General features: G+C 43.1%; 1 protein-coding gene across 1 annotated transcript in view; it reads left to right on the top strand.

Moving 5' to 3' along the window:
* The window catches only part of LOC111159162 (lysozyme like 4), a 41,607-nt gene extending 19,403 nt beyond the window's left edge, over positions 1 to 22,204 (top strand). The window contains exons 3-6 of the mRNA XM_022521593.1: positions 11,661 to 11,894; positions 12,000 to 12,149; positions 15,648 to 15,726; positions 22,135 to 22,204. Of these exons, the coding sequence (XP_022377301.1) occupies positions 11,661 to 11,894; positions 12,000 to 12,149; positions 15,648 to 15,726; positions 22,135 to 22,204 (533 nt within the window). The remainder of the gene's footprint in view (positions 1 to 11,660; positions 11,895 to 11,999; positions 12,150 to 15,647; positions 15,727 to 22,134) is intronic.
* The last annotated feature ends 3,200 nt before the right edge of the window (positions 22,205 to 25,404 follow it).

Here is a 25,404-nt window from a genome sequence, read left to right as displayed (position 1 = left end):
TCTCAGATCTCTTTGGAATAATAAGTCCCAGGATTTTACCAGATATAAAATACATGTGCTTAATAAGTTTTAAAGAAAATAAAGGTGAGGTTAAAAACATGAGTAAAGAAAAGACAGATTTGAAAAAAATCAAATAGAACTTCTAAAGACAGAAAATCAAATTAGTGAAATGAAAAACCCAAATCTTGGATTTAAAAGCAAATTCAACATATCTGAAGAGAGGTATAGTGAGCTAGAAGACGGACCCAAAGAAGTTATCCAAAATAGATACAGACATGGAAAAAAGGAGAGATTAAGGAACATAAGGATGGGATGAAGTGATAGTACCTGAAAACTCTTTGGAAATAATGAAAGTTGTTCATTGTCAACAAATTCAAGAAGCTCAACAGATTTTAAGTGGGATAAATAAGTTAAAAGAAATCTATGTTTGGACATAGTGGAGTGAAACTGAAGAACTTGAAGGACAAAGAGAGAGAAGTAGCATGCTCAGAGTACTGCATGGAGTGGCAGGACATCACTCTAGAATGGAGCTCTTACCCATTCACTTACCTGCTGGTGACCATGGACAAGTCATTCCTAAGCATTGGCATAATACAGGCATAATAATCATATTAATATTGAACTGTTGGGGAGGTTGTAATGATTAAGTGACCTAATTCATATTATCACCCTAGCTGAGTGCGTAATATATATGTAGGACCCAAGAAAGGCCAGCTACTGTTTTAGGGGAGCTGGAGGTCTCAATCTTTCCAAAGGCACTTGAGGTTGATGGTGCTGGTGGGTAGGGGATGGAGACAACAAAAGAGGAGCAGAGGCAGAGCTCATGCACACTCTTTGTCATCTTGTTGGTGACCTTCTTGCCTATTGTCTGAGACTCAGTTTCCACATCTCTTCCTCAATACAGCCTTCCTTGCCCCCATCCTGCCCTACCCCAGGCATGTTAGGGCTCTCTTCTCTTTGCTCCCACAGAACCATGAATGTTATGGCATTTATTAAAATGCTGCTGTAATTTTTTTTAACCTGCTTAGGTACCCCTCTATGCTATGAGCTCATCTTGGCATCCCCAGCTCTTGGCACAGTTTTTATCTCATACTACAGTCTAATAAATATTTTAGGTGAATAAACATTACACAGAACCATAAGCTGTTGATCCCACCAGTTTACCCAGTGTATTAAATCCCATTGGTAACACCAAACCCATTCTATCCAGTTATGCCCATAATTCAATAAGGGCAAATAATGGGACAGCAAAGTCTGGTGTCTTTACCTGAGGTGGCCCCTTATCAGGCTGGCTTCTTGGTCAATTTTTCTGGCAAAGGTAAATGTGGCCATATAAAGAAGAAAAGGAAATCCTTTTTCCTGTGGAAATTATACCTTTGCTGGAGGTTGTGTGATTGCAGTATCCTGCTCAGTCAATAGGGTGGCTTGTCAATAGGGGACCGGAGCAGATGGCCAATGTGCTAAGGGCTCAGACAGATGGTTGCTTAGAGACTTGAACCAGGTGAAGAGCACAGGGTGGAGGGGATGGGTCAGTTATCTATTGCTGTGTAACAACCCCCCTCCCCACTTAGTAGCTTAAAACAAGAGTCATTCATTATTGCTCACTAGTCTACGGGTCAACTGGACTGTTCTGCCTACCTTGAAAGGACTTGGTTGATTTTGGCCATCCTTGTTCATGCATCTTTGTTCAGCTAGAGGCTGTCTAGTCTAGGTGACCTTACTCACATTCCTAGCAGTTAACTGCCTGTCCACTGGGGCAACAGGGGTGATGGGTATCACTCATCTGTCAGAAGATGAGGCCAGGCTTGTTTATATGGTGGTGGTAGGGTTCAGTGAGAGCAGAAGCTGCAAAACTTCTTCAGACCTGGGATCAACACTGGCACCGTATCACTTCCACTGCCTTTTGTTGGTCAAAGCAAGACACAAGCCAACTGAGACTGGAGGGGAGGCGAACAAGATCCCTCCTTGATGGGAGGAGCTAAAACAGACATAACAAAGAGGCATGGATACAGAGAAGACTAGAGTTGTGACCTTATTCTTTTGGCAAATAATCTACTACAGTATATGAGGGGGGAGTTTCTTTTCTGATAATATGCCTTTTCAGAGATGGTAAATTTTGCAGATGGGATATTTATTGATTAGCGTATAGTTGTGAAAAACACTTTGGTTCTTGGCCAACAAGTCTCCAGGCTCTGGAGCCATCCTTGAGCTGCGTCTTCTCTTGTATTTCACTTACATCTGAGTTCTCTGAAAGTACTCCAAGGCCGGGGGTGCTAGGTCTTGTCAGATATGAGCCCCAGTACAGGCTCTTTCTGGCTTCTGAAAAAGGGGTGGGGGGCGACTTTTTCACAATAAGCCAAGGAGATGACCCTCACCGTGTCAGCACTGACTAACAGTTGCCTGGCTAGGAAGTGTAGGCTGGAGCCACAGTAGCATCTTCTCTGGGTGCCCAGAGAGCTGAAAAGACAAGTGGTGTGTAGTATGGCCTCTCAAAGATCAGATTGAGGAAGAGGAGCCTGGGAGACTGGAGAGCCTGGGAAGGGACATAGCAGGGAAGAAGGTCTCTCAGCTGTGCACATTCTTCAGAACCAGCATATTCACTTCTAACTCCAGGACACATAGAAGTTCCAGATAACAAGAAGTGCATAGAATGCAGCTCCCAAGGCCACTAATTTCTCTCCTCATAAACATTTCTTTTAGGTCATGCCAATGAGGAATGTGTGCTAACGCATCATTCCTGCCAGGGGCATAGGACATCAGAGCTTCCCAGGATAACAGGAACCTACCAGAGCCACAGCCCAGGAAAACCAGAGACCTCCTAGCAGCAGGAAGGTGGGTGTCCCATAAGAAGAATGAATATACCCTTACTTCACCAATCCAGGTGCTCTGGGAGAAGCTTGTTTGGGGGTAACTCTGAAGGACGCAAATTTGGCCTTGGGATGGTTTCTGTGTGTGAGGAGCATCAGGTAAATCAATAGTGATCCAATTACTTTCTATTTTTAGAGTAAGTTAAAAAGCCAAACAAGGTGAAATAAGCCAAACACAAAGGGTAAATATTGTATGCTTCCTCTTATATGAGATACCTACAATAAGCAAATTCTCAGAGACAGGAAGATGAAAGTTTACCAGTGGTAGGAAGGAGGCAGGAATGGAGAGTTATTGTTTAATGGATACAGAGTTTCTGTTTCGGTGATGAAAAAGTTTTGGAAATAGTGATGATGGTTCCACAACACTGTGGATATAATAAATGCTACTGAACTGTACACTGGAAAATGGTTAAAATCACAAAAGTTATATTATATGTATTTTACCACAGCTTAGAAAATTGATGTAATATTCCCAAATGATCCAATTGTATATTCTAAATGGGTTAATTGTATAGAATGAATTATATTTCAATGAAGTTGCTTTTTTTGTTGTTGTTTTTCTCATTTTTATTTTTATTTATTTATTTTAAAATTTTTAATTTAAATTCAATAACATATACTGTATTATTAATTTCAGGGGGGGATTTAGTGTTTCATTTGTTTGCATACGACACCCAGTGCCCTCTTTAATGCCCATCACCTAATTATCCCTCCCCCACCACTTTCCCTCCAGTGACCCTTAGTTTGTTCTCTATAGTTAAGAGTCTCTTATGGGGGACACCTGGGTGGCTCAGTTGGTTAAGCAGCTGCCTTCGGCTCAGGTCGTGCTCCCAGCGTCCTGGGATAGAGTCCCACATCGGGCTCCTTGCTCATCGGGGAGCCTGCTTCTCCCTCTGCCTCTGCCTGCCATTCTGTCTGCCTGTGCTTGCTCTCTCTCCCTCTCTCTCTCTGACAAATAAATAAATTTAAAAAATTTTTTTTAAAAAAAGAGTCTCTTATGGTTTGCCTCCCTCTTTGTTTTTATCTTATTTTATTTTTCCTCCCCTTCCTCTATGTTCATCTTTTTTGTTTCTTAAATTCCACATAAGAGTGATGGTATTTGTCTTTCTCTGACTGACTTATTGTGCTTAGCATAATACCCTCTAGTTCCATCTGTGTTGCTGCAAATGGAAGGATTTCATTCTTTTTGATGGCTGTGGTAAATAATAATTCTCCATTCCTGCCTCCTTCCTGCCACTGGTAACCTTCCATCTTCCTGTCTCTGAGAATTTGCTTATTGTAGGTATTTCATATAAGAATGAAGCATATAATACTTACCCTTTGTGTTTGGCTTATTTCACCTTGTTTGGCTTTTTAACTTATTCTAAAAATACTGTATGCCACATATTCTCTATCCATTCATCACTTGATGGACATCTGGGCTCTTTGCATAGTTTGGCTATTGTGCACATTGCTACTATAAACATTGGGGTGTATATGCCTCTTTGAATCACTATATTCGTATCCTTCGGATAAATACTAGTTGTACAATTCCTAGGTCACAGGGTAGTTCTACTTTTAACCTTTTGAGGAACCTCCATACTGCTTTCCAGACTGACTGCACCAGCTTGCATTCCCACCAACAGTGTAAGAGGATTCCCTTTTCTCTGTATCCTTGCCAACATCTGTTGTTGCCCGGCTATCTCATTGTGATTTTGATTTGTACTTCCCTGATGCCAAGTGATGTTGAGCATTTTTTCATGTGTCTGTTGGCCATATGTAAGTCTTCTTTGGAGAAATATCTGTTCAAGTCTTCTGCCCATTTCTTGACTGGATTTTTTGTTTTTGGGGGATTAAGTTTGATATTTTTTCCTAGATTTTGGATACTAGTCCTTTATCTGATAAGGGATTTGCAAATATCTTTTTCCATTCTGTGAGTTGTCTTTGGTTATGTCTTATGCACTTTCCTGTGCAAAAGTTTTTTATCTTGATGAAGCCCCAATAGTTCATTTTTGCTTTTGTTTCTCTTGCCTTTGAAGACATATCTAGCTAGAAGTTGCTGCAGCTGAGGTCAAAGAGGTTGCTGCCCAGCTTTGGTTTTCCTTTTCAACATTCCTTTGTGTATTCAGGGTCTTTTCTGGTTCCTCTAAATTTTAGAATTATTTGTTCCAGCTCTGTGAAAGATGTCAGTAGCATTTTGATAGGGATTGCATTTAATGTGCAGATTGCTTTGGGTAGCATATACTGTTTAACAATATTTGTTCTTCTAATCCATGATCATGGTATGTTTTTCCATTTCTTTGTGTCTTCCTCAATTTCTTTCATAAGTGTTCTAGAATTTTCAGAGTACAGATCCTTTACCTCTTTGGTTAGGTTTGTTCCTAGGTATCTTATGGTTATGGGTACAATTATAAGTGAGATTGATTCCTTTATTTCTCTTTCTTCTGGCTCATGCATTAAAAAACCTACTTAATGTTCTGCAAAAAAAAAGAATTCCACTGAATGAAATCACTTCATAACTTATGTAATAAACCTCTTTTGATGGAAATGTAAGTTGTTTCTAATCATTTCCTATTTTAACCCAATATACGAATGAAAGGGGGTGGCTCTGTTCCAGTAAAACATCTCTGCTCAGCCCCAATAATTAATAATAATAATAATAATGGCATGCTTTGTGCTTTCCAGGGCACTCTAGTGAATGCAATGAAGTCTTTTATTTTTAATTTAATTTAATTTTTTCAGTATTCCAACATTCATTGTTTATGCACCACACCTAGTGCTCCATGCAGTACGTGCCCTCCATAATACCCACCACCAGGTTCACCCATCCCCCTACCCACTCTCTTCCAAAACCGTCAGTAAGTGAAACCATATGATAATTGACTCTCTCTACTTAACTTATTTCACTCGGCATAATCTCCTCCAGTCCCGTCCATATTGATACAAAAGTTGGGTATTCATCCTTCCTTTTTTAATTTTTAAATTTTTAAAAATTTCTTTTCAGTGTACCAGAATTCATTGTTTATGCACCACACCCAGTGCTCCATGCAATACATGCCCTCCATAATACCCACCACTAGGCTCACACATCTTCCCACCCCCCACCCCTTCAAAACCCTCAGATTGTTTTCAGAGTCCATAATCTTTCATGGTTCATCTCCCCCTTCAATTTCCCTCAACTCCCTTCTCCTCTCCATCTCCCCATGTCCTCTGTGTTATTTCTTATGCTCCACAAATAAGTGAAACCATATGATAATTGACTCTCTCTGCTTGACTATTTCACTCAGCATAATCTCATCCAGTCCTGTCCATGTTGATACAAAAGTTGGGTATTCATCCTTTCTGATGGAGGCATAATACTCCATAGTGTATATGGACCACATCTCCTTATCCATTTGTCCGTTGAAGGGCATCTTGGTTCTTTCCACAGTTTGGTGACCGTGGCCATTGCTGCTATGAGCATTGGGGTACAGATGACCCTTCTTTTCACTGCATCTGTATTTTTGTGGTAAATAGCCAGTAGGAACTCACTGAAGTCTTGTACAGGAAAGGAAATCTGAATAAACAGCAGTGGAGGTGTTGGGGGGTGGGTGGACAGAGGAGGGCTAATAAACTTCCTGTAAAAGACCAACTCTAGGAGAAGAGACATTGTCCTTCTTGAGTAGGGGTTTTCTGGAAAGTATAAGAGTTCAGGATTACCTTTGAAACACTACTTAAAAGTACATAAAGTTACAAAATATTCTGCAGTGATGAGTAGTAATGGTGACTTTTACAAATACAGTTGAAGAGTTAACAGGAAGTACTTATGTGCCATTAGTACTGTTCTGTCAACTATGTGAGTATAAGGCTTTGTCCAGCCAAACCAGGACAAGCTGGTCATTCCAGCTAAGTTAATAATCAAAACTTTAAGATGAGCCCTATGAAAGACTTGAGAAAGGTAAATTATTAAAAAGCATTTTACTGAAGGGATAATTGTGGGTAATTTAACTAAGAAAGTTTAGAAAAACCTTGAAAATCTAGAAAGGAAATCTAGGAGACATTGCTCTGCTTTATGTCTGTAAGTTCTTGCTTGACTTCTATGTCTTTAAGTTCTTGCTTTGCTTTACAGTTATGGAAACTAGAAAAGGAATATGGGAATATAGCACAGTGTGATTTACACAAAAACCTTAAGCAGTGCTCCAGTTTATAACTCATATCTAAGAAAAGGCCATCACTAAAGATTGTTGAGCCAATGTGTATTTATGGGTTTAAGTTTCAGTGTTTATGGCCCATTTCTTTTATGATTCTCTATCTTATCACTTTTAATTAATCAACTAATTACCAGTCATAATTGAGTCAGCCAGAAGGACTTCAGTGTTTCTAAAGGCTAGTGTTATCCTCAGTCATGTCAACATCTTTTAACTCTTTGGAGCTAGAAGGGATTTTAAAAATAATCCATGTCACAAATGATGTTGCCCAGGCTCCAGAGAGGATGTCCTTGACCATGGCCCTATCATGAGTAGAAGAGCATAATAATGGCTCCTCCCACTGCTCTCTAATAGAAGACAGTTCTGTAGGGGGGGAGCGCAGAAGAATGCTGTGATAGGCAGAATAATGGTCCCCCAATAAAGGTCCATGCCCTTACTCCTGAAACCTCTGAACATATCATTTACATTGCAAGAAGGACTTTACAGATGTAATTAAAGGTAAAGGACCTTGAAATGGAGAGAATATCCTGGATTGTGTGGGTGAGCCAATCTAATCCCATGAGTCTTTATAAGTGAGAGAGGAGGCAGAAGAGTGAATCAGAGATACAACAGTGTTAAGAAGAGACAGGAGGGAGTCAAAACATGAGAGGGTTTTGATCTATCATTGCTCATTTTGAAGGTAGGGGAGGGGAGGTGGAGTCAAGAAATGAAGACAGCCCCTAGAAGCTGGGAAGGGCCTTTAGGTGATAGCTAGCAGGGAAACGGGATCTCCATTCTACAGCTACAAGGAACTTCATTCTGATAACAGCCTGAATGAGCAAGTGAATGGGTTCTCCTCTAGAGCCTCCGGAAAGGAGCCCAGCCCTGCCACACCTTGATTTTAGCCTGGTGAGACTCATGTCAAAATTCTGATCTACAGAACTTTAATTAAAGATTTTATTTATTTATTTGACAGAGATCACAAGTAGAGAGGTGGGAAGAGACAGAGAGAGGGGGAAGCAGGCTCCCCAGTGAGCGGGGAGCCCGATGTGGGGCTCCATCCCAGGACCCTGAGATCATGACCTGAGCCGAAGGCAGAAGCTTAACCCACTGAGCCACCCAGGCACCCCTGATCTACAGAAATTTAAGATAACAATTTTGTGTAGCTTAAGCTGCAAAGTTTGGTGTAGCTTGGTACAGCAGCAATAGAAAACTAATACAGTGCATTGGTGACCCCTCTATGCTTCAGAATATTCTGCCTCATAGCAACTGATGTCATAGAAAAGATTCTAGAAGAGCAGGTTATGGAGAAGCACTTGTGGTTTAGAAGCTCTTGGGTGAAGGTAAGTGGATTATCAAGGAAGAGGAATCTGAAAAGTCCAGAGAACTGAGTGCAGGTAGAGGAACTTTCCTGCAAAAGGTCAGAACTGCTGCAGTGGCTGCTCTTCCCCTCCCCCAAGGAGGCACCAAGGCCTGCAGAGGGACTGGTGAACGGTAAGCTGGTATAGAATGGGCAGCAACCGGACAGATATGATGATACCCAGGTGCAAGAGACACTCAGCAAATCTATTTAGTGCTTATACAATGACAATTCTGTTGGGAAGAGTTTACTTTTTCCCCCTCATTCATTCATTCAACAGAGAGTCACAGAGTGCCTACTATACACTGGGTTCTGTTCTAAGGTCTGGAGATAAAGCAGAGAACAAAACATACCAGGGTTCAGCATGCCTGGTATTTACACTCTGGTGTGAGAGATAGGCAAACAAATGAACAAGGTAATTTCTGAAGTTGACTTATATTATGAAGAAAATAGAAATGATTTTCTGGGATGGAGCAGTGATCAGAAAGTCCTCTTAGAGATGCTGAGCTCATTTTTGAGCTCAGACCACTGCCAGAAAGAGCAAGCTCTGTGGTGGTCGGGGGCGTCATGTTCTAGGCAGAAGAAACAGCAGGTCCAAAGAACCTGTGGTGGAAATAAGAAATGTTCAAGGAAAAGAAATGTGCAAGGTGAGTGTGATGGTGTGAATGTGAACAAGGGGGAGAGAGACATGAAATCAGACTAGAGAGGTGCTCAGGGGCTAGAGCAGGAAGGGTCTTGTCAGCTAGGTTGAGGAGTTGGGATCTTATTTGAAGTGCCAGGAGCTCTATTGGAGATGGGTGATGTGACTGGATATATGTTTTTAAAGAGAACTTTTTAGTTACTATATAGATAATAGGGACGGGGGGAGGGACAGGAGAGGATTGTGGAATATCAGAGTATATCTAGGAATTTCTACAGAAGTCAGAGATGATGGTGATCTGTACTGGGATGACGGCAGAGGAGAGCGAGGGGTGGATTGGTTTTGGAAGGAGAGGGGACAGGGATCCCGGTGAATTCATTGCAGGGGAAGAGAGAGGACTCAGCATGTGTTTTATGAGTATGTCTGGAAGACAGACGTCATCTGAAAATATCCTTTGCTCTGCTGAAAAATGTAAACATGGACTTCTCTTCCAATATGCATTGGAATTCAGTTATTAGGCTAAGGGCAAGGATGTGTGACCATGGCTCAAAAGACATGTATGCTGGGGATTGAATGCTTTGCATATTTAACTCATTTACTTTTCAAATCAACATGATTAGGTGAGTATTATTTTAATCATTATTTAGATGAGGAAACCAAGAGGCCATGTAACTGTCTTAGATCACTCCTGGGATCCCTAAAATCCCAGCTATTATGGGATAAAGTCAGAATTTGGACCCAGGCAATCTGACTCCCAAGTCTGAGCACTTAAATGCTAGGCACTTCTTGACAATGTATTTGGTATAAGTAGTCATGTGACTTAGGAGTTTAGACAAATGTTTAAAAGTTAAATTCTTCTAATTCAAGAATATACTTATTTATTTCTAACTTTTTCCCAAGTTAGACATTTAGGTCATTGGTTCTCAACAGGGGACAGTTTAGTCTGCCAGGAGATGTTTGGCAACATGTGGAGACATTTTTGTCTGTCACAACTGAGAGGGAAAAGCTACTGGCATCTAGAGGTTAGGTGTGTTCCTAAATAAATTCCAGTGCACAGAAGAGCCCACAGGACAAAGAATTTTCCAGCCCAAGGGCCAAGATCAAGGACCCCTTTTGCAGGTGAATGTAGGCTGGCGGACAAGCATACACCTGTGTTTGATGACAAACAGGAGGGTGCAATTGTCTAATTGATATATATTTATGCAGTGTTAGGGGCTGTAGGACATGCTGGGAAGAAGATACGTTATAATTTCCAATTGCACATTCTAGTCTGAGAGATAACATGGCATAGAACAGGACGATCACCTGCTAGGTGTTCTGGAATTGATTCTGAGGGCAGTAGGGGTTCAGGGGTTCATGCAGGATTGCATCAGGCTTCAAAGAGGTGGCACCTGGAGTGGACACCTGAAGATGGAACAACATTTGGGTGGGGAAAGGCATGGTTGGGCCCTGTGGATTGGAAAAAGCTATGTTTGGAGATCCTAAGGTAAGAATTATCAGGCGCATGTGCAGTGGGGTGTGGAGTAGGGAGGCGCAGAGAGGAATAGAGAAGGAACAACATGGGAATTCAGAGTTAACTGAATGGATTCCTCCTGATGGAGGGAGGGCAGGGTAAGGCCAGATTATGGAGGGCTCAGAAAGCCAAGTCTGGGTTTGTTATCAGGAATAGGGAACTAACAGCATTCCCAAAGTGACATTGTATACATGCTTTGGGGACATTGAAAATACCACCTGGAGGAGTTGGCTTGGAGGAGTGGAGAACAAGAGGCTGGACTGTGACTCAGCTTGCAGTGATGAAGGGGGTTTAGGGGATAAAGGTGAGGGGAGTTTAGAGGATGATGATGATGAGGGTTTAGGGGATGACAGTGAGGCAGTTTTATTGGAGTCGCGATGAGCAGAGTTTAGGTGGTAACAACAGAAATGGAGGAGAAACTCAGGAGTCAATTCTCTGAGCATATTACACCCCTGCCCCTTTTCACAGATGAGAAAGCAGAGGCACCATGAGGCTAAGGGCCTTGTCTGCTGTTGCCAGTGGTGACCCCCTACTACATGGCAGGTCTGGGCTGGACTGGGCTTTGTTTCCTTGTGTGCACAGCCAGAGAAAAGCTCAGTGGAGTTTGGTTTGTAGACAATCTGGAGATAAGATTGTGGCCCGGGTGAGACCACAGCTCCAAATATATTCCAGGATAAAAGGCAATGGTGGAAAAAATTCAACAGAAGAATAGTGCTTGTGCTTGATTAGTGGGACCACAGGGATATTTCTTCTTCTCGTTTTGTTTTCCAACATGTACCTAAAGGACAAGTTGTACTTTCACAATAAAGAGGAAGAGAGGATTTGAGCTTCTGTATCTAACATGAAAGAGAAATGAGTGAGAAGAAAATGAAGCAGAAGCCGTTGGGTTTTGCTGGAGGGAGACAATGTGTGTGGTGGGGAGTGACCTTCACAGGAGCAGTTTTCTTAGAAAATGGTGGGAGGGAGTCCCAGAAGAGGAGGAGAGGCAGGGTTTCAGGTGTTCTGGGTTTGCAGTGACACAAAGCTGAGGGTTAGGGTGGGAAGAAGTATCACGGTCAAGTCAGGCAGAACTCCCCTTTTTCTGAACACACTGAATTGCACACCCGCACCCCACAGTGCCCTTCTTTTTCTTCAGAGAAACCGGTGTCCCTGGGATCCTGGCAGGACTTCTCTGTGATTCTCCCAGCTCCCCTGGCCATTATTGCCCTGAGCTGCCAGGAGCCTAAGAAGATGAAGGCATCCGTGGTTCTCTCTCTCATTGGCTACCTTGTGGTTCCAAGTGGCGCTGCCATCATGGCACGCTGCAGGGTGGCTAAGAAGCTTTATGAAGGAGGCCTGGATAATTTTGAGGGCTACAGCCTTGAAAATTGTGAGTAGGCCTCTCTAAGACCCCTCTTCCCTCACCTCCTTTTCCTCTGCCCCTGCCCTGGTATCCCCAACTCCGCCCTCCTCCAAGCCTCCTGTTCCATCTTAGGGGTGTGCCTGGCTTATTTTGAGAGCAAGTTCAACCCCACGGCCATCTACGAGAACTTGCCCGGTGGCTACACTGGCTACGGCCTCTTTCAGATCCGCAGCCATGACTGGTGCGACAGGGGCAAGAACCGCTGCCACGTGTCCTGCTCTGGTAGGTCCCGCCCCCCTCCGTCCCACACCGGGGCACTGGGGGCTGCGCACTGGGGCACTGGGGGCTGCGCAGAGTGCAGAGGCCAGTCTTCTGGGTGGCCAGAGTTTCCAGGTTTGGAGCAGGGAGGCAGAGGGCCTGGCAGGTGCGGGACCAGGGAGGCTGAGTGCTTCGCACCAGAGGATCCAGGCTGTGGGTGGCTGCCGGGAACAGAGTCATGGAGACCCCCATCCAGATGGGCAGGTTGAAAGGTGGCAGGGAGGAGGCTGTCAGCATCAGAGCCCACCTGAGTCTGAAGGATTAAAGCAGAGGGCTCTGCCTGGGTCTCCTTTCACCCACACACACTCTTCTTCAAGAACAGTGACCACTTGGACAGGCACAAGGGGTCACTGGGAAGAGACAAGAGCAGTCCATTCCAAGGGGAGGTTTCTCTGCTGCTCTCAGGGGTCCCAAGTACCTGTGTGCAAAAGGATGCACTGGCCCAGGCTTCCCTCGTCCCAGAACTCACTGAGCATCCACAATGTGCCAGCCTCCTGGAGCTGACAGTCTAGTGCTTGCTAAGCGCAGGGTACTCCTCAAAGCTCTTCATAGGTTTGAATGCATCTAATCATCACAAAGACTCCCATGACATGAGCACTATTATTATCCCATTCTTTAATTGGGGAAACTGAGGCCCAGAGAGGGTAAGTACCTGCCCAAAGCCACACAGCAGTAGGTGGGGTTGTTGAGGGGCAAACCCACACAGGGCGACTTCTGAATCAGGGCCAAAGTGATAGGCTGCACAACGACACCAGAGCTCTCCCTGACCCCCAGAAGCTGCTGCAGGAGGGTCTGATCGCCTGGCACTCTCAGGGTCTCCCTGATGAGCGAAGCTCCTTCCCCCATGATGAATGAGAAATGTTCCAGAACCCGTGGCTTCTGAGCTGGTTCTTTAGGAGACAGCTTGGAGAGGTCATGGTAAAACTTGTAAGCTTATGTGATCTAGGAAAAAGCTGCTTAGTGTTGGGCCCCATGCCAGTGTGGGGACTCCAGAGAGGAGTAAGACGGTTTCCAGATTCAAGGAGAAGCAGGATTTCTAAGTAGGAGGGAAAGGTGCCAAAAACAACACAGGAACTCAGTGAGAATCACAGCCCCTGCCCTTATAAGTGATCTATATGAGCTTGGTTAGGTCCCTTCCCAGAGCTTCCTCCTCTGTCAAGTGGGGATGACATTAGCTACCTCTTAAGGTTGCTGTGAACATTAAATGGGCTAATATATATAAAACACTGTGCAGGGCCCATAGGAATCATGTAATCAAAGTCTAGTGGAGACCTACACATTAAGAACATAATTTAATTACTATGACAGAACATTCAATGTTGTCCTGAGTTCCTGGCAGCCAAGGCAAAAAGAAACCTAGTAGGCCCATAATTTATATCTCATAAGAAGATTGACTGATAGACTGCCAGAATCTGACAGAAGAAACAAATAATTACCTGTAATGGAGGTGGTACTAAGTGCTGTGATGAAATAGGGTGAGTTAGATATCCTAAAAAAACCCTCCCACTAGATAAAATGTGAAGAAAAAAAAAAATCTGGGGCACCTGCCTCAGTCAGTAGAGCATGCAACTCTTGATCTCAGGTTGGGAGTTGAAGGCCCATGTTGGACACAAAGCCTACTTAAAATCAATCAATCAATCAATCAATCTTCCATAGTACCGGGTTCAGATGGCAAGAAGGTAAAATCCCTAAAGGCTAAAATGAGAAACAAGAACCCAAACAACTAACTGAAGATTGAAGCTGATGCTGACCCTGGGGACATCAGCTGATTCCTTGTGGCATAAGGCACAGTTCTGAGGTCATTGTGTAGACAGGGCCTGAGCAAAATCAGGAGGTGAATTAGAGACTCCCCTGAAACCCAAGACCCCAGAGAACTGCATTGTCAGCTGAAGGATGAGCTAGAAAGTCGTGAAAGCAAACACATTCTAAATAGAGGGGAAAACAGGCTCTTTGGGAATTTGTCACCACTAGCCAGTAGGACTCATGGGGAAGTAAGGCACCATCAAGAAGTACTAGCTAAGCCCTGTGCTAAGTCCTGAGGACAGTTCAGGAAAATTGTATACTGTCCTTGTCCAGCAGGGGGAGGGACAGAGAGAGCACAGACTTTGAGGACAGACACAATCTTGGCTCAACCTCTTATTGGTTATATGATCTGAGCCTTAGTTTTCCTATCTATAAAGTGGAGGTAATAATAGCACTTGCCTCACAAGGCTTTTGTGAGTTTTTGATATACTACAGTGCATATCAAGTCCTGAGCCTGGTGTTGGGTATACTGCCTGGTGTGTGATGAATATAGCTTCATTCAGAGAATTTGCAAAGTAGCGGGGGTCAGGATGTGTGTGTGTGCATGTGAACATGTATGCATGTGTGTATCTACGTATGTATGTTTGTATATATGTATTTGATTAGAGCTGAATTGAAGTGACATTTTATTCAGAAGAGGGGAGAGGGTGCAGTGAGCTAGATGGTCATTGACAAGAGATTTAAGGACTGTCCTGCTTAGATGAGCAGATCCAGATTGGGAGATGAACATGAACTAAGTCTAGAAAAAGTCCAGAATATGATTCCCAAGCTGTGGGCACCAGGAGTGGAGCACCCACCTTCAGGGCAAGCCTTGTCTTCTGGCCCTTGGTAGGTCTCTAATGGTGGGGTCATGGAGGAAGGCAATGGAAGGTAAGGTTGTAGAAATGGAAAGGAATGTTGGGAAAAGGGCGGATGGACTAAGCCAAGGATTAGGGGCTCTGTTTTACAGAAACTAGGGACACTGACGTAATGTTTTAAGGAAAAGCTATCAGACTGGATTAGGGAAAGGGAAAGACTCAAGTGTCAAGAAGGAAGGTACTGCAGCAACCCAGGCTTCCACATTCAAAGGAAAGAATGGAGTGTTGGGCTCTCAGAGGCAGCTCTGGGGCATTGCCAATGCTGTTTCTTCCGCCCGGAACACTTTTCCTTCTGTGATCCCTCCACCCTTTCTCCTTCCTTACTCTTCTAGATGTCATGTGGCCCAATAGCCCTTCCCTGATCCTTCGAGTCTGAATTGGGTGCCCCCACTCACCGCTCCCACATCAAGCTGCATTTCCCCATCATTCCAGGTACCCTTCGTACTGTAATTGTCTATGACCTTTATCTCCCCCTTTCAGACTGCAAGCTTTAGGAGGACAGGGACAGATTTACCATTCTACCGCCACTGCTTATATTGCCTAGCACAGAGTAGTCGCTGTACATGTTTTTAATGAAAATATTATTATAAGAATTGAAGAAAAAAATAGATTTAGTAAAAGATGACCACAAGCTACTATCTCCCAGTGTTGTCTGAAAAAAAAAAAAAATCTAGGGATAGATTTACCCTTGGAATCACATGGAACCCTCTCTAATGTGGGCACCCTGTACCTTCCCTGGTGTCACTCTGACTCAGCTGCCAAGTTGTGGGGTCGTATTTTTCCCACTTTATTTTCTCCACAGCTTTACTGAATCCAAATTTGAAGAAGACGATTGAATGTGCCAAGAGAATTGTAAAAGGAAAAGACGGCATGGGAGCATGGTAAGTGGTACATTTTTGAATAGTCTATGTTAATAACCTTTACCCATTGTCTTTAATCCTAATCTTGGCCTAATCTTGGTTTCTGCACATCTATAGGGTCAAACTAGTGGGTTCTTACCAAGCTAGGCAGTAGAACACCATTGAGATCTGCAACCCCAAGATCTCGGGAGGAAGGACATAATTATCAGGCAAATTGCCTTAAGTTGAATGTATTTTTTCTTTCTCAAGTATTGTTTGGGGTTATTCAGGAGGCTAGGATAAGCATCCTTAATATAAATCTCTGTATATCTTTCTGATTACTTCTTTTGTCTAAATACTTAGGTTCTTAATGCATGTTGTGAAATGACTCTACTCCAAGTCTGTACCAATTTATATTAATAGTAATAATTTAGTAAATGCTTATTTACTGCACTCTCATCAATTATAAATCTTTGCCATTTGAAAGGTATCTAACAATTTTATCCTCTTTTGTATTTTGTGATAGTCTATTAGGGTGTTTTCCTATTACGTTTGTTATATATTTATATTGTGATTTTTCCCCCCTGCCCTTGTTCTTTATTTTTGAAATTCAGATCATCATATTCATTTGAAAGAACACTTTATATATTAGATGTTAATTGTATTAACAGATAGTTATATATTTGTATTTTTTTATTTCATTGACGTTCATGTAAGTTGAAATAACACACAACTAGATTATCCATCTTGTTTACATATTCTTGGTCACTTATTTGGCACTATATTGAGACATCCTCTTGGTTCTTTTTTTTTTTTTTTTTTAAGATTTTATTTATTTATCTGACAGAGATTGAGAGAGAGAGAGAGAGAGAGCACAAGTAGGGGAAGGAGCAGAGGGAGGGGCAGAAGCAGACTCTCTGCTGAGCAGGGAACCTAAGGCTCAATCCCAGGCTCTGGGGTTCTTGACCTGAGCCAAAGGCAGATGTTTAACCAACTGAGCCACCCAAGCACCCCAATAGTTACATATTTGTTACCAAAAATAACTGCAACTCTGATTTCTTCTTTAAGCAGATATTTGCTTTGTTAAGCCATCTAAAATTTACAAGTGTTTGGGCCTGTTTAGACTTCTTTCAGTATTTGTTCATATTGTTGTGTATAGGTTCTAATTTGTTCTCATTGCTGCATAATATTCCATTATATGGATATATCAGTTTATATATCCATTATTCTATTGGTGGACATTTGGGTAGTTTTCACTTTTTTAGTGTTGCCATGAATATTCTGTACTTTTCTTTTAGTGAATATAAAAATGGATTCACATTGATCACACCAAGGAAAAAAAAATCACTGGTCATAGATAATGCATATTTTCAGATTTGGTGTATCCTACCAAACCATTTTTTAAAGAGATTCAATTTACACTTCCATCAGCAGTTGTAGTTTTCAATGGCTCCAAATTATTGTTAAGTGCTTGGTAATTTCTAGTTTTCTAGTTTTCTCTTGTGACTGTGCAGTGGTATCACACTGGGTTTTGAGTGTTCTTTTCCGTTTCTAGTTTGCTAAAGGTTTTTTACATCACGAATGGGTGTTGAATTTTGGTTTTTACATATTTAGTATCTTTGCAATTCTGTGTTAGCCTATCCATCTTTTTTTTTTTTTTAATTCAAGTTGTTGCCTTTTTAATCTCTCTTCTCTTCCATGGCTTTCTCTAGAGGTTATGCCTGGTTACATTTTATTGACAATGTCAATTTTATATAATTTACTTCTGGATTCTGTAGTATGTTACTCTCCTAGGAATGTTCCTCTGAATTTAATGATGATGCCCCTTTTCTTCTACTAATATTTTCCCGTAAGTACCATGTTGAATAAGGTCAGATTTGCCCGTATTTAGTATTTGCAAATAGATAGGTTATGTAACTTTTTCTTGTTTCAGCTCACTGTTACTTTGGTAATGGTCAGACTTCCTTCACAAAGGTCCATCTGGGCATAGATTGTTGTGCAAGTCTCCTGGCCCAATTTCCACTTTGGAGATTTTCCTGATATGTGTGTCTAGTTCTCTCTCATAGGCTGAGCCAGTGGAGTACATGAAAACCCTTCATTCCCATAATGCACTTCTGCCACCTCCACTGATACCATTTGTCATGGTAGGTCTCCACTATCCAGTAGACACTGTCTCATTACTAATTTCCACCTTCTTTTGCCTCTTCCACCCCCGCCTGCCCCACATTTCATAATTGACTGCTTGGATTTTGCAGGATATTGTCGTTACCAGTTAGATCTAGAAACAATGTCATATTTCCTCAGTTTCAGATTGTATATCTTAATATTTTTGCAATTAGGGTTTATCCTATAGCCAATGTGTCCTCCCACAAAAGTTGTTAATAAATCATTAACACATTTTAAATAGAAGGTTTCTTACAATAGAGGAAATCCTTTAACAATAGCTATCATTTCTTTACTACTTTGGTATGTAGGCTTTGTATGTTTACATAAACATCATCATTTAATCCCCACAAATCCTTATGCCATGAGTATAAAATGAGGAAGTGGAGGCACAGGGAGGGGTACAACAAGTTACCCATGGCCATAGTGTTGGAATTAACTCTAGATCTCTGCTCTTCTGGGCCTCAGCTTCCCAAGTCTCCTTGAAGAGACAAGGACGGTTGGCCTGGGGAATCTGGGCTCTGGTCATGTGGAAGGGCAACCAAAGGACTCTGTATAGTTCTTCTGTGGGAAGCCGATGTAGGCCTTCCAAACAGAATCATTGAGTGCAGGAGGCACAGCCCTGCAGGTGGATTCATTTTGCCAGTGGAAGTCTTTTTTTTTTTTTTTTAAAGATTTTATTTATTTATTTGACAGACAGAGATCACAAGTAGGCAGAGAGGCAGGAAGAGAGAAAGGAAGGGAAACAGGCTCCCTGCTGAGCAGAGAGCCTGATGCGGGGCTTGATCCGATCCGAGGACCCTGGGATCACGACCTGAGCCGAAGGCAGAGACTTTAACCTACTGAGCCACCCAGGCGCCCCTAAAGTGGAAGTCTTGAGTGGTGTTTCTTACAGGGACCCCTGGGTCCTGTAGGCAGTGGAGATCTCGTTCAGAATCTGGCAACAGGAAATGTGTCAGTCTCAGAGGCCAGCTTTCGTTGTTGCTTTTTTGTCTTTTTCGGTGCCTTTTGGTGCTAAGTTCAGTCAGGGATTTTTATCTGTTTTTCTTTCCTTTCCTCTGTATTGCCAGCATCTTGCTCTGTGCCTGGCATATAATAAGTACTCCCTAAATGTTTGTTGCAAAATCTAGGTTGCATTTGGGCTGTCACCTAAAAGCCATTAAAATTTTTAAAAATTTATTATTTATTATTTCTTAAAAATAATACATATGTGTTTAAAGATGAAAATAAAAAAAAAAATAAACTTCTTGCTCTTGTCAGCAGCCTCCTGAAGGTCACCACTATTAATATGTCTTGTAAATCAGAGAAAAATATATATATTTAGAATGAGAAAAATATTTTAAAACATATGTAAGAGGTGCCTGGTTGGCTCAGTTGGTGTCTGCCCTCGGCTCCGGTCATGGTGTCCGGGTCCTTGGATCAAGCCCCAAGTCAGGCTGTCTGTTCAGCGGGGGGTCAGCTTGTCCTTCCCCCTCTGGCCCACTCCCTGCTTGTGTGCTCTCTTTCTTTCAAATAAAGAAATAAAATCTTTAAAATAAAATACATATGAAATCTCAACACACACATTGACCTGAACCTAACTTTTTTTCACTTACTAAAAAGCTTGCAAATCTTGGCATATCATACCTAGAGGTCTCTGCCTTCTGGATGCTACAGGTAATTATCTGCTTGTCCCCTATTGATGAACATTTAGATTGTTTTCATTTGCTGGGACTACTGGGTGCATTTAAATGTTGGCAGAGAGATTGCTAAACTGGCGTTCAGAGAGGGAGCATCTCCAGATACATTACATGATGGGGTCTGTGTTCTAGATTGTTTATCTAGAACAATCAAATTTATACAGTTTTTGGAAATTGAGACTTACATAATGATGCTATTCTATTTTGCTTTTCATTTTTTTTTTTTTTTTTAGATTTCATTTGTTTATTTGAGAGAAGTGAGAGGACATGATTGGGAGGGGAGAGGCAGAGGGAGAGGAGAAGCAGTCCCCAGTGAGCCTGGAACCTGACATAGGGCTTGATCCCAGGACCCCAGGATCATGATCTGTGCTGAAGGCAGACACTTAACTGAGCCACCCAGGCATCCCAGCTTTGCATTTTTAAAGATTTTTAATTTATTTGTCAGAGAAAGAGAGAGAGAGAGAGCACAGGCAGACAGAATGGCAGGCAGAGGCAGAGGGAGAAGCAGGCTCCCTGCTGAGCAAGGAGCCCTATGTGGGACTCGATCCCAGGTCATGACCTGAGCGGAAGGCAGCCGCTTAACCAACTGAGCCACCCAGGTGTCCCCAGCTTTGCATTTTCAAACTAGAAAGAAGTTAAGCATTTTTTCAAGTGTTTGTTGGCCATTTTTCTCTGAAGTGATTATTCATATTCTTAGCCCATCTATTCAGATGAGAACGTTTTCTTTTGTTTTATTGATTTCAGTTGCAACCTTTATTAATTAAGTTTATTAGACCTTTGTCTATGTTATCAATGTGATCTACTTTTTTCAGGTTTGCTATTTGTATTTTGACTTTGTTTATAGTATTTTCATCATATAGGAATTTTACATTTTCACACAATCAGATCCCTCAATATTTTGTTTTGTGGCTCCTGAATTTATATGAAACTACATTCCAAATTTGCAAAGAAATGAAGCCATGTTTTCTTCCATATTAAGACAGGACCTGGCACAAAATAAATCCTATGTTAAGTTTTTGTTAATAAATTAGGAAATGGAATTCACAATTTTATGTTTTTATACTTAAATTACGGCCTTCCTAGAGTTTATTTTAGTATAAAAGTGAGGTAGGGATCCAGCTTTATATTTCTCAAATGGTTAACCAGTGTTTTCGTACTACTTATTCATTCATCTATTTTCCTCACTCATTTAGTAGATTGCATTTTAAAGTGGGAGTCCCCTTACTAATGTGTCTTCCCAGTGTTTAAAATAGCTTTCATACAGTCTCTACTCTCCGATTAATTGGAAGCATGGCTGGCTCTCTAGGGTGAGCACTAATGAGCTAAATTCATCTTTATTGTATAGCATTAAGTAGAGATATGCTGGTCCAGGCTGATTAAAGCCTTCTCACTTGTTCAGGACTCCCAGCAAAGTGAGCTCTTATTAAACTAATAAGCACCCACATCTTTTCAAAGCTTAGATCAAGCAGCTCTGCAGAGTTGAGGAAGACAGGAAGGGAGAAGACCAAGGGCCTGCATGCCCACAGGATTCCCTTCTGCAGTGCCTGCTCCAGGTTGCGGAGAGCCCTGCAATTTCTGAAAATATGTGTGTGTGTTCCCTCCTGCTTTATAGCTGTAAGGGGCCAGAGGGTCACAGCCCCATCTTTAACTGTGGGACCCCTTACCCTGGAAGACTCATGGAGGCCTGCCTGGCTGAGGGATGGCCTACCCAAACAGGTTTTCTTTTTTTAAATATTTATTTATTTGACAGGGAGGTATATATATATATATATATATATATATATATATCACAAGTAGGCAGAGAGGTAGGCAGAGAGAGAGGGAGAAGCAGGCTTCCTGCTGAGCAGAGAGCCCGATGCAGTGCTTGATCCCAGGACCCTGAGATCATGACCTGAGCCGAAGGCAGAGACTTAACCCACTGAGCCACCCAGGCACCCCAACAGGATTCCTAATGGCCTACAGCTGAGCTGGTGAATCCCACAGCTTCTAGGTTGGGAGAGGAGGACCTGGAGTCTGGGCTCTGGCACAGGGGCTGGGAATAGAGGGATCACATTTAGTGGCAGGAAGAGAAAAGGTTTGAGAAACTCAGTCTAGCTGGGCTAGGCAGGGTTGAGGAGCTAGGAGTGAAACACATGCATGGAAAGGTGAAAGGGGCGTGGGTTTAAGGTCAAGGATTCCCATTTCTGATCAACGATCTGCCTAGGACTCACCATCTGAGCCTGAGCAAGTCCTGGAACTTCTCTGGTGCTCACTGCAGAGAAGTTAAGAGTACTTGTCTTGCCAGTCTGAGGGACAGTCTCCCCGTTCACTCTAGTATGGGATTTATGGAAAGAAATGGGGGGGGTGGTGGGAGCATGAGGATCTGGGGGGCACCAGCATTCATGCTCGGATGTGCTGGAGTCAGCAAGAGGGTCATACTCAAGATACACAAAAGCCTTCAGAAACATGCCTGCAGCCGTCGGGGTGGTGAGTTCAAATGTTTCGAGGCCGGGATGTAGCTTGGCCGGGGCGGCTGTGGTTGGGAGAGAGGTTGTGGAACCCTGCCAATCCTGAGCTCAGACACCAGGGAGCCACATCCTGTTCACTCTCCCTGCTTTCCTGTCTGCAGGCCCTCCTGGTCCCTGAACTGCCGGTTAGCAGACAATCTGGAGAGGTGGTTGGATGGGTGCAGGTTCTAGCTGCAGAGGCGACCCTCACACTCTCCAGGGTCACCTTCCAAATGAAGATGCTTTCCTGTTTGCTGCCTTCACTCAGCCCTGTTGATTATCTCACCACTGGACAGCTCCAGATAGAAACGGACAAAAGTTTGCTTCATCCGGGGATGTGAAATGCAGAATAAACCAGCTACTTATGCAACTTGGACCTAAGGTCTTCACTTGTCTTACTAAGCTGGGATCGTTACTAGCATAACAATGGAGGATCTGAAGGAAGGGAACTACCTGGAAAACAAGACGTGTCCATGATTGCCAATATTAAGTAGGGAAGGGAAGAAAAGATTCAGTGGAAGAAAAGAGGGGTCAAAGGCAAGCAGGGCCACCAGTCCTAGGCTGTGCCCCCACTGGGACACGCAGGTTGGAAGTGACACTACAGAATCCTTGTACTTCTATGGAGAGAATCAAGTGGCAGTTGCTCTTCTTTTTAATAAAAAGTTAAGTTTTAAAAAATTACCAATAACACATACTTGCTTTAGAGAAACTGAAAAATAAATGTTTAAAAAAAAATCCTCTCATGATCTTAGCTCCCAAAGGCAATTGCTGTCATGCTTTGGTTGCATTCCCTTTGGGTTTTTCTTCCTATGGAGGGATTTTTCTTTTTTCTTTTTTTAAAAGATTTTATTATTTATTTGAGACAGAAAGAGAGCACAAGCAGTGGAAGAGGCAGGCAGAGGGAGAAAGAGAAACAGGGTCCCTGCTGAGCATGGAGCCCAACCTGGGGCTCTATCCCAGGACCCTGGATCATGACCCCAGCCAAAGGCAGATTCTCAACCGACTGAGCCACCCAGGCGCCCCTCTTCTTTATCAACAATGCTCTAATAATGTTCTAGGTAGAGTTTGGTACCTTGTGTTTTAGAAAAAAGCATGGAAGTAAATCCTTCCCCTATATGGATTGTGATTTTAAACAGAAAGGGGTTTATTTCTGAAGCTTAGAGGCTTACAAAATCTTTGCAGGGGGTGGAGCAGCAGGGTCCGTCCTGGGCTTCCATAGCACCCCTGCACAAGCCATGGGAACAGTAGCAGCAGCAGAAGAACCTGTTCCTGGGAAGGCAGGTCACCTGCCAGAACCAAACGTGGAGAGCACAGTCCCTAACCTTCCAGCCTTGCACAGGAGGCAAGGAACTGGAGTGCCACGGACAGAGCCTGTCGGCAGCATGGGCCTCACCATGGGTGTCAAGAGTTTCTTCCAAATGAAATCTTAGTCCTGGTTAATATTCCCTGGATGAATGCACCATATTTGATTTAACTTCCCCCCTAGTATTAGATTTTTTGATATTGCCATTTTTTAAACCATGACAAAGAATGCTGGTCGTGCCCACGTGTGGCTGCCCCTCTTACATTTTTTAGTAGCCTGCCGGCCTCTTGGTGGCTAGGATTCCCCTACTTCAGTGTGCGCATGTGCACATCGTTTTACCTTATAAAATGGACCACCGCTGTATATACAGCCCATATCCTGCCTTTTTCATGTAACATTCTGTGGCCTGATATTTCCAAGCTTATGATAGGAAACCCGGCACTGTTTTAAACCACCTCTGGGCATTCCTGGATGTGGACAAAATGTAGTGAATATAACCTTTCCTTGTTACTCTGTTCCATCCAGACACGCAGGCAGGACAGAAAGCAAATCAACCTTTCTTTTTGTCTGCTTCTTGGTTGCTTTCCGAGGGGAGGGGAAATAGTTATAAGTTAGAAAATCAGGGGCGGAACTCTGAAGTTAAATAATGAATTATTTTAGCGCGGCATTCCCCCACCCCTACCCCGTGTAGAGAAAAGGGTATTCCGCTATTCCCAAGCACAGGGCGGGAATCCTACAATGAAATCCCGGCAGTTGGCTACACCTGCTGTTGAGGCAAAGAGAAGCTTCTGAGACTCTGAGAGCCACTTCCTTATGGAGCTGGGAACCCCACGCTCTTTCCCAAGTGTGATAATGCACCTAACCTCAACCCAGCCTTCACCCAGACATTAATGACAATGTGCAATTGATTAAAACGCTATCTCCTCAAGTGCCAAATCCAGCGTGCTGCCGCCTCCTTCCAGCCCATTACTTGGCCACGGTTCACCATCGGCCTCAAATGGCCTCTCTGTCAACATGGGCGTGAGACTCGAGGACAAAGCAAATGTTAGTGGATCGATTGGACCGTCTCCGGGTTTTCCCACTGTCAACTCCTGGCTTGGTACTCTCAAATGCACTGACAGTGGGCATTGTGAAGAGCACCCCCTCGGGGGCCAGATCTCCCTATCTGGTATAGGGAATGAATGAAGAATGCTTCATTTAAAAATCTCAATGGTGACTCCCATTACTTCTAGCACCAGCAGCTACCATAGGAACCCTAACCTGACATATGTTATACATAGGCCTTTACATACAATATTTTCAAACCTTACGAAACCTTCCAAGGTACGTATGAATTATAACCATAACATGGGTGGAAAAACTGAGGCTCGGAGGGGCTAAATAACTTGGCTTTACTCTGGCCTGGTTAGGGTTGGAGATGGAATGGGTATCTCCCCAAAACCTGTGGCTCCCCGCACCCAGCCCACTCCACACCCTAGTTCTGTACTGATGTGAATTCTCCACTCTATCCTTTAGCTGGAAAATTGGTCTCCAGCTTTTCAATTAAGACTTTGCCCTGAAGGGGTTTTAGGCACATTTAGGGTCATTGTCACAGTGCACAATTCACAGGCTGGGAAATCGAGGTCCTAAGAAACAAAGTAACTCTCTCAGCTACAGGAAATAAATCAATAGAGAAGGCAGTGCGGTGACCTGCCATGTTTCCAAACTTCTGTCATAATGCAAATCACCTGGGGCTTCTGTTAAAATGCTGATTCCTGGGCCATGACCCATATCTACTGAGCCCTAGCTCCAGATATCCTGGAACGTGTATTTTTTTTTTTTTTTAAAGTCTCCAGATCTATCTGATCTTTGGGACACAGGAGAAGCTGGTTAGTGGCAAGAGCATGGATTGGGAAGACTCAGAAGACATAGGATCATTCCCAGCTCTGCACTGACTTTTGAGTCACTTCACTCTCTGAGCCTCATTTTTCCAACCTGTAGGCTGAAGTGAGTGACCTTGGCTGGGCTGGCCATACGGTGGCATGTGGCAATGCTGAGGGATGGCAATGAAGTGATGGGGTCATCCTATTCCTGGGTGCTTGGCTCTCTT

This window comes from Enhydra lutris, unplaced genomic scaffold (genome assembly GCF_002288905.1).
Source record: "Enhydra lutris kenyoni isolate GAN:26980312 unplaced genomic scaffold, ASM228890v2 scaffoldscaffold66, whole genome shotgun sequence".
NCBI classification, from domain to species: Eukaryota; Metazoa; Chordata; class Mammalia; order Carnivora; family Mustelidae; genus Enhydra; species Enhydra lutris.
The sequence above is the reverse complement of the archived record's forward strand: the minus strand, read 5'-3'. Positions and strand labels throughout refer to the sequence as shown.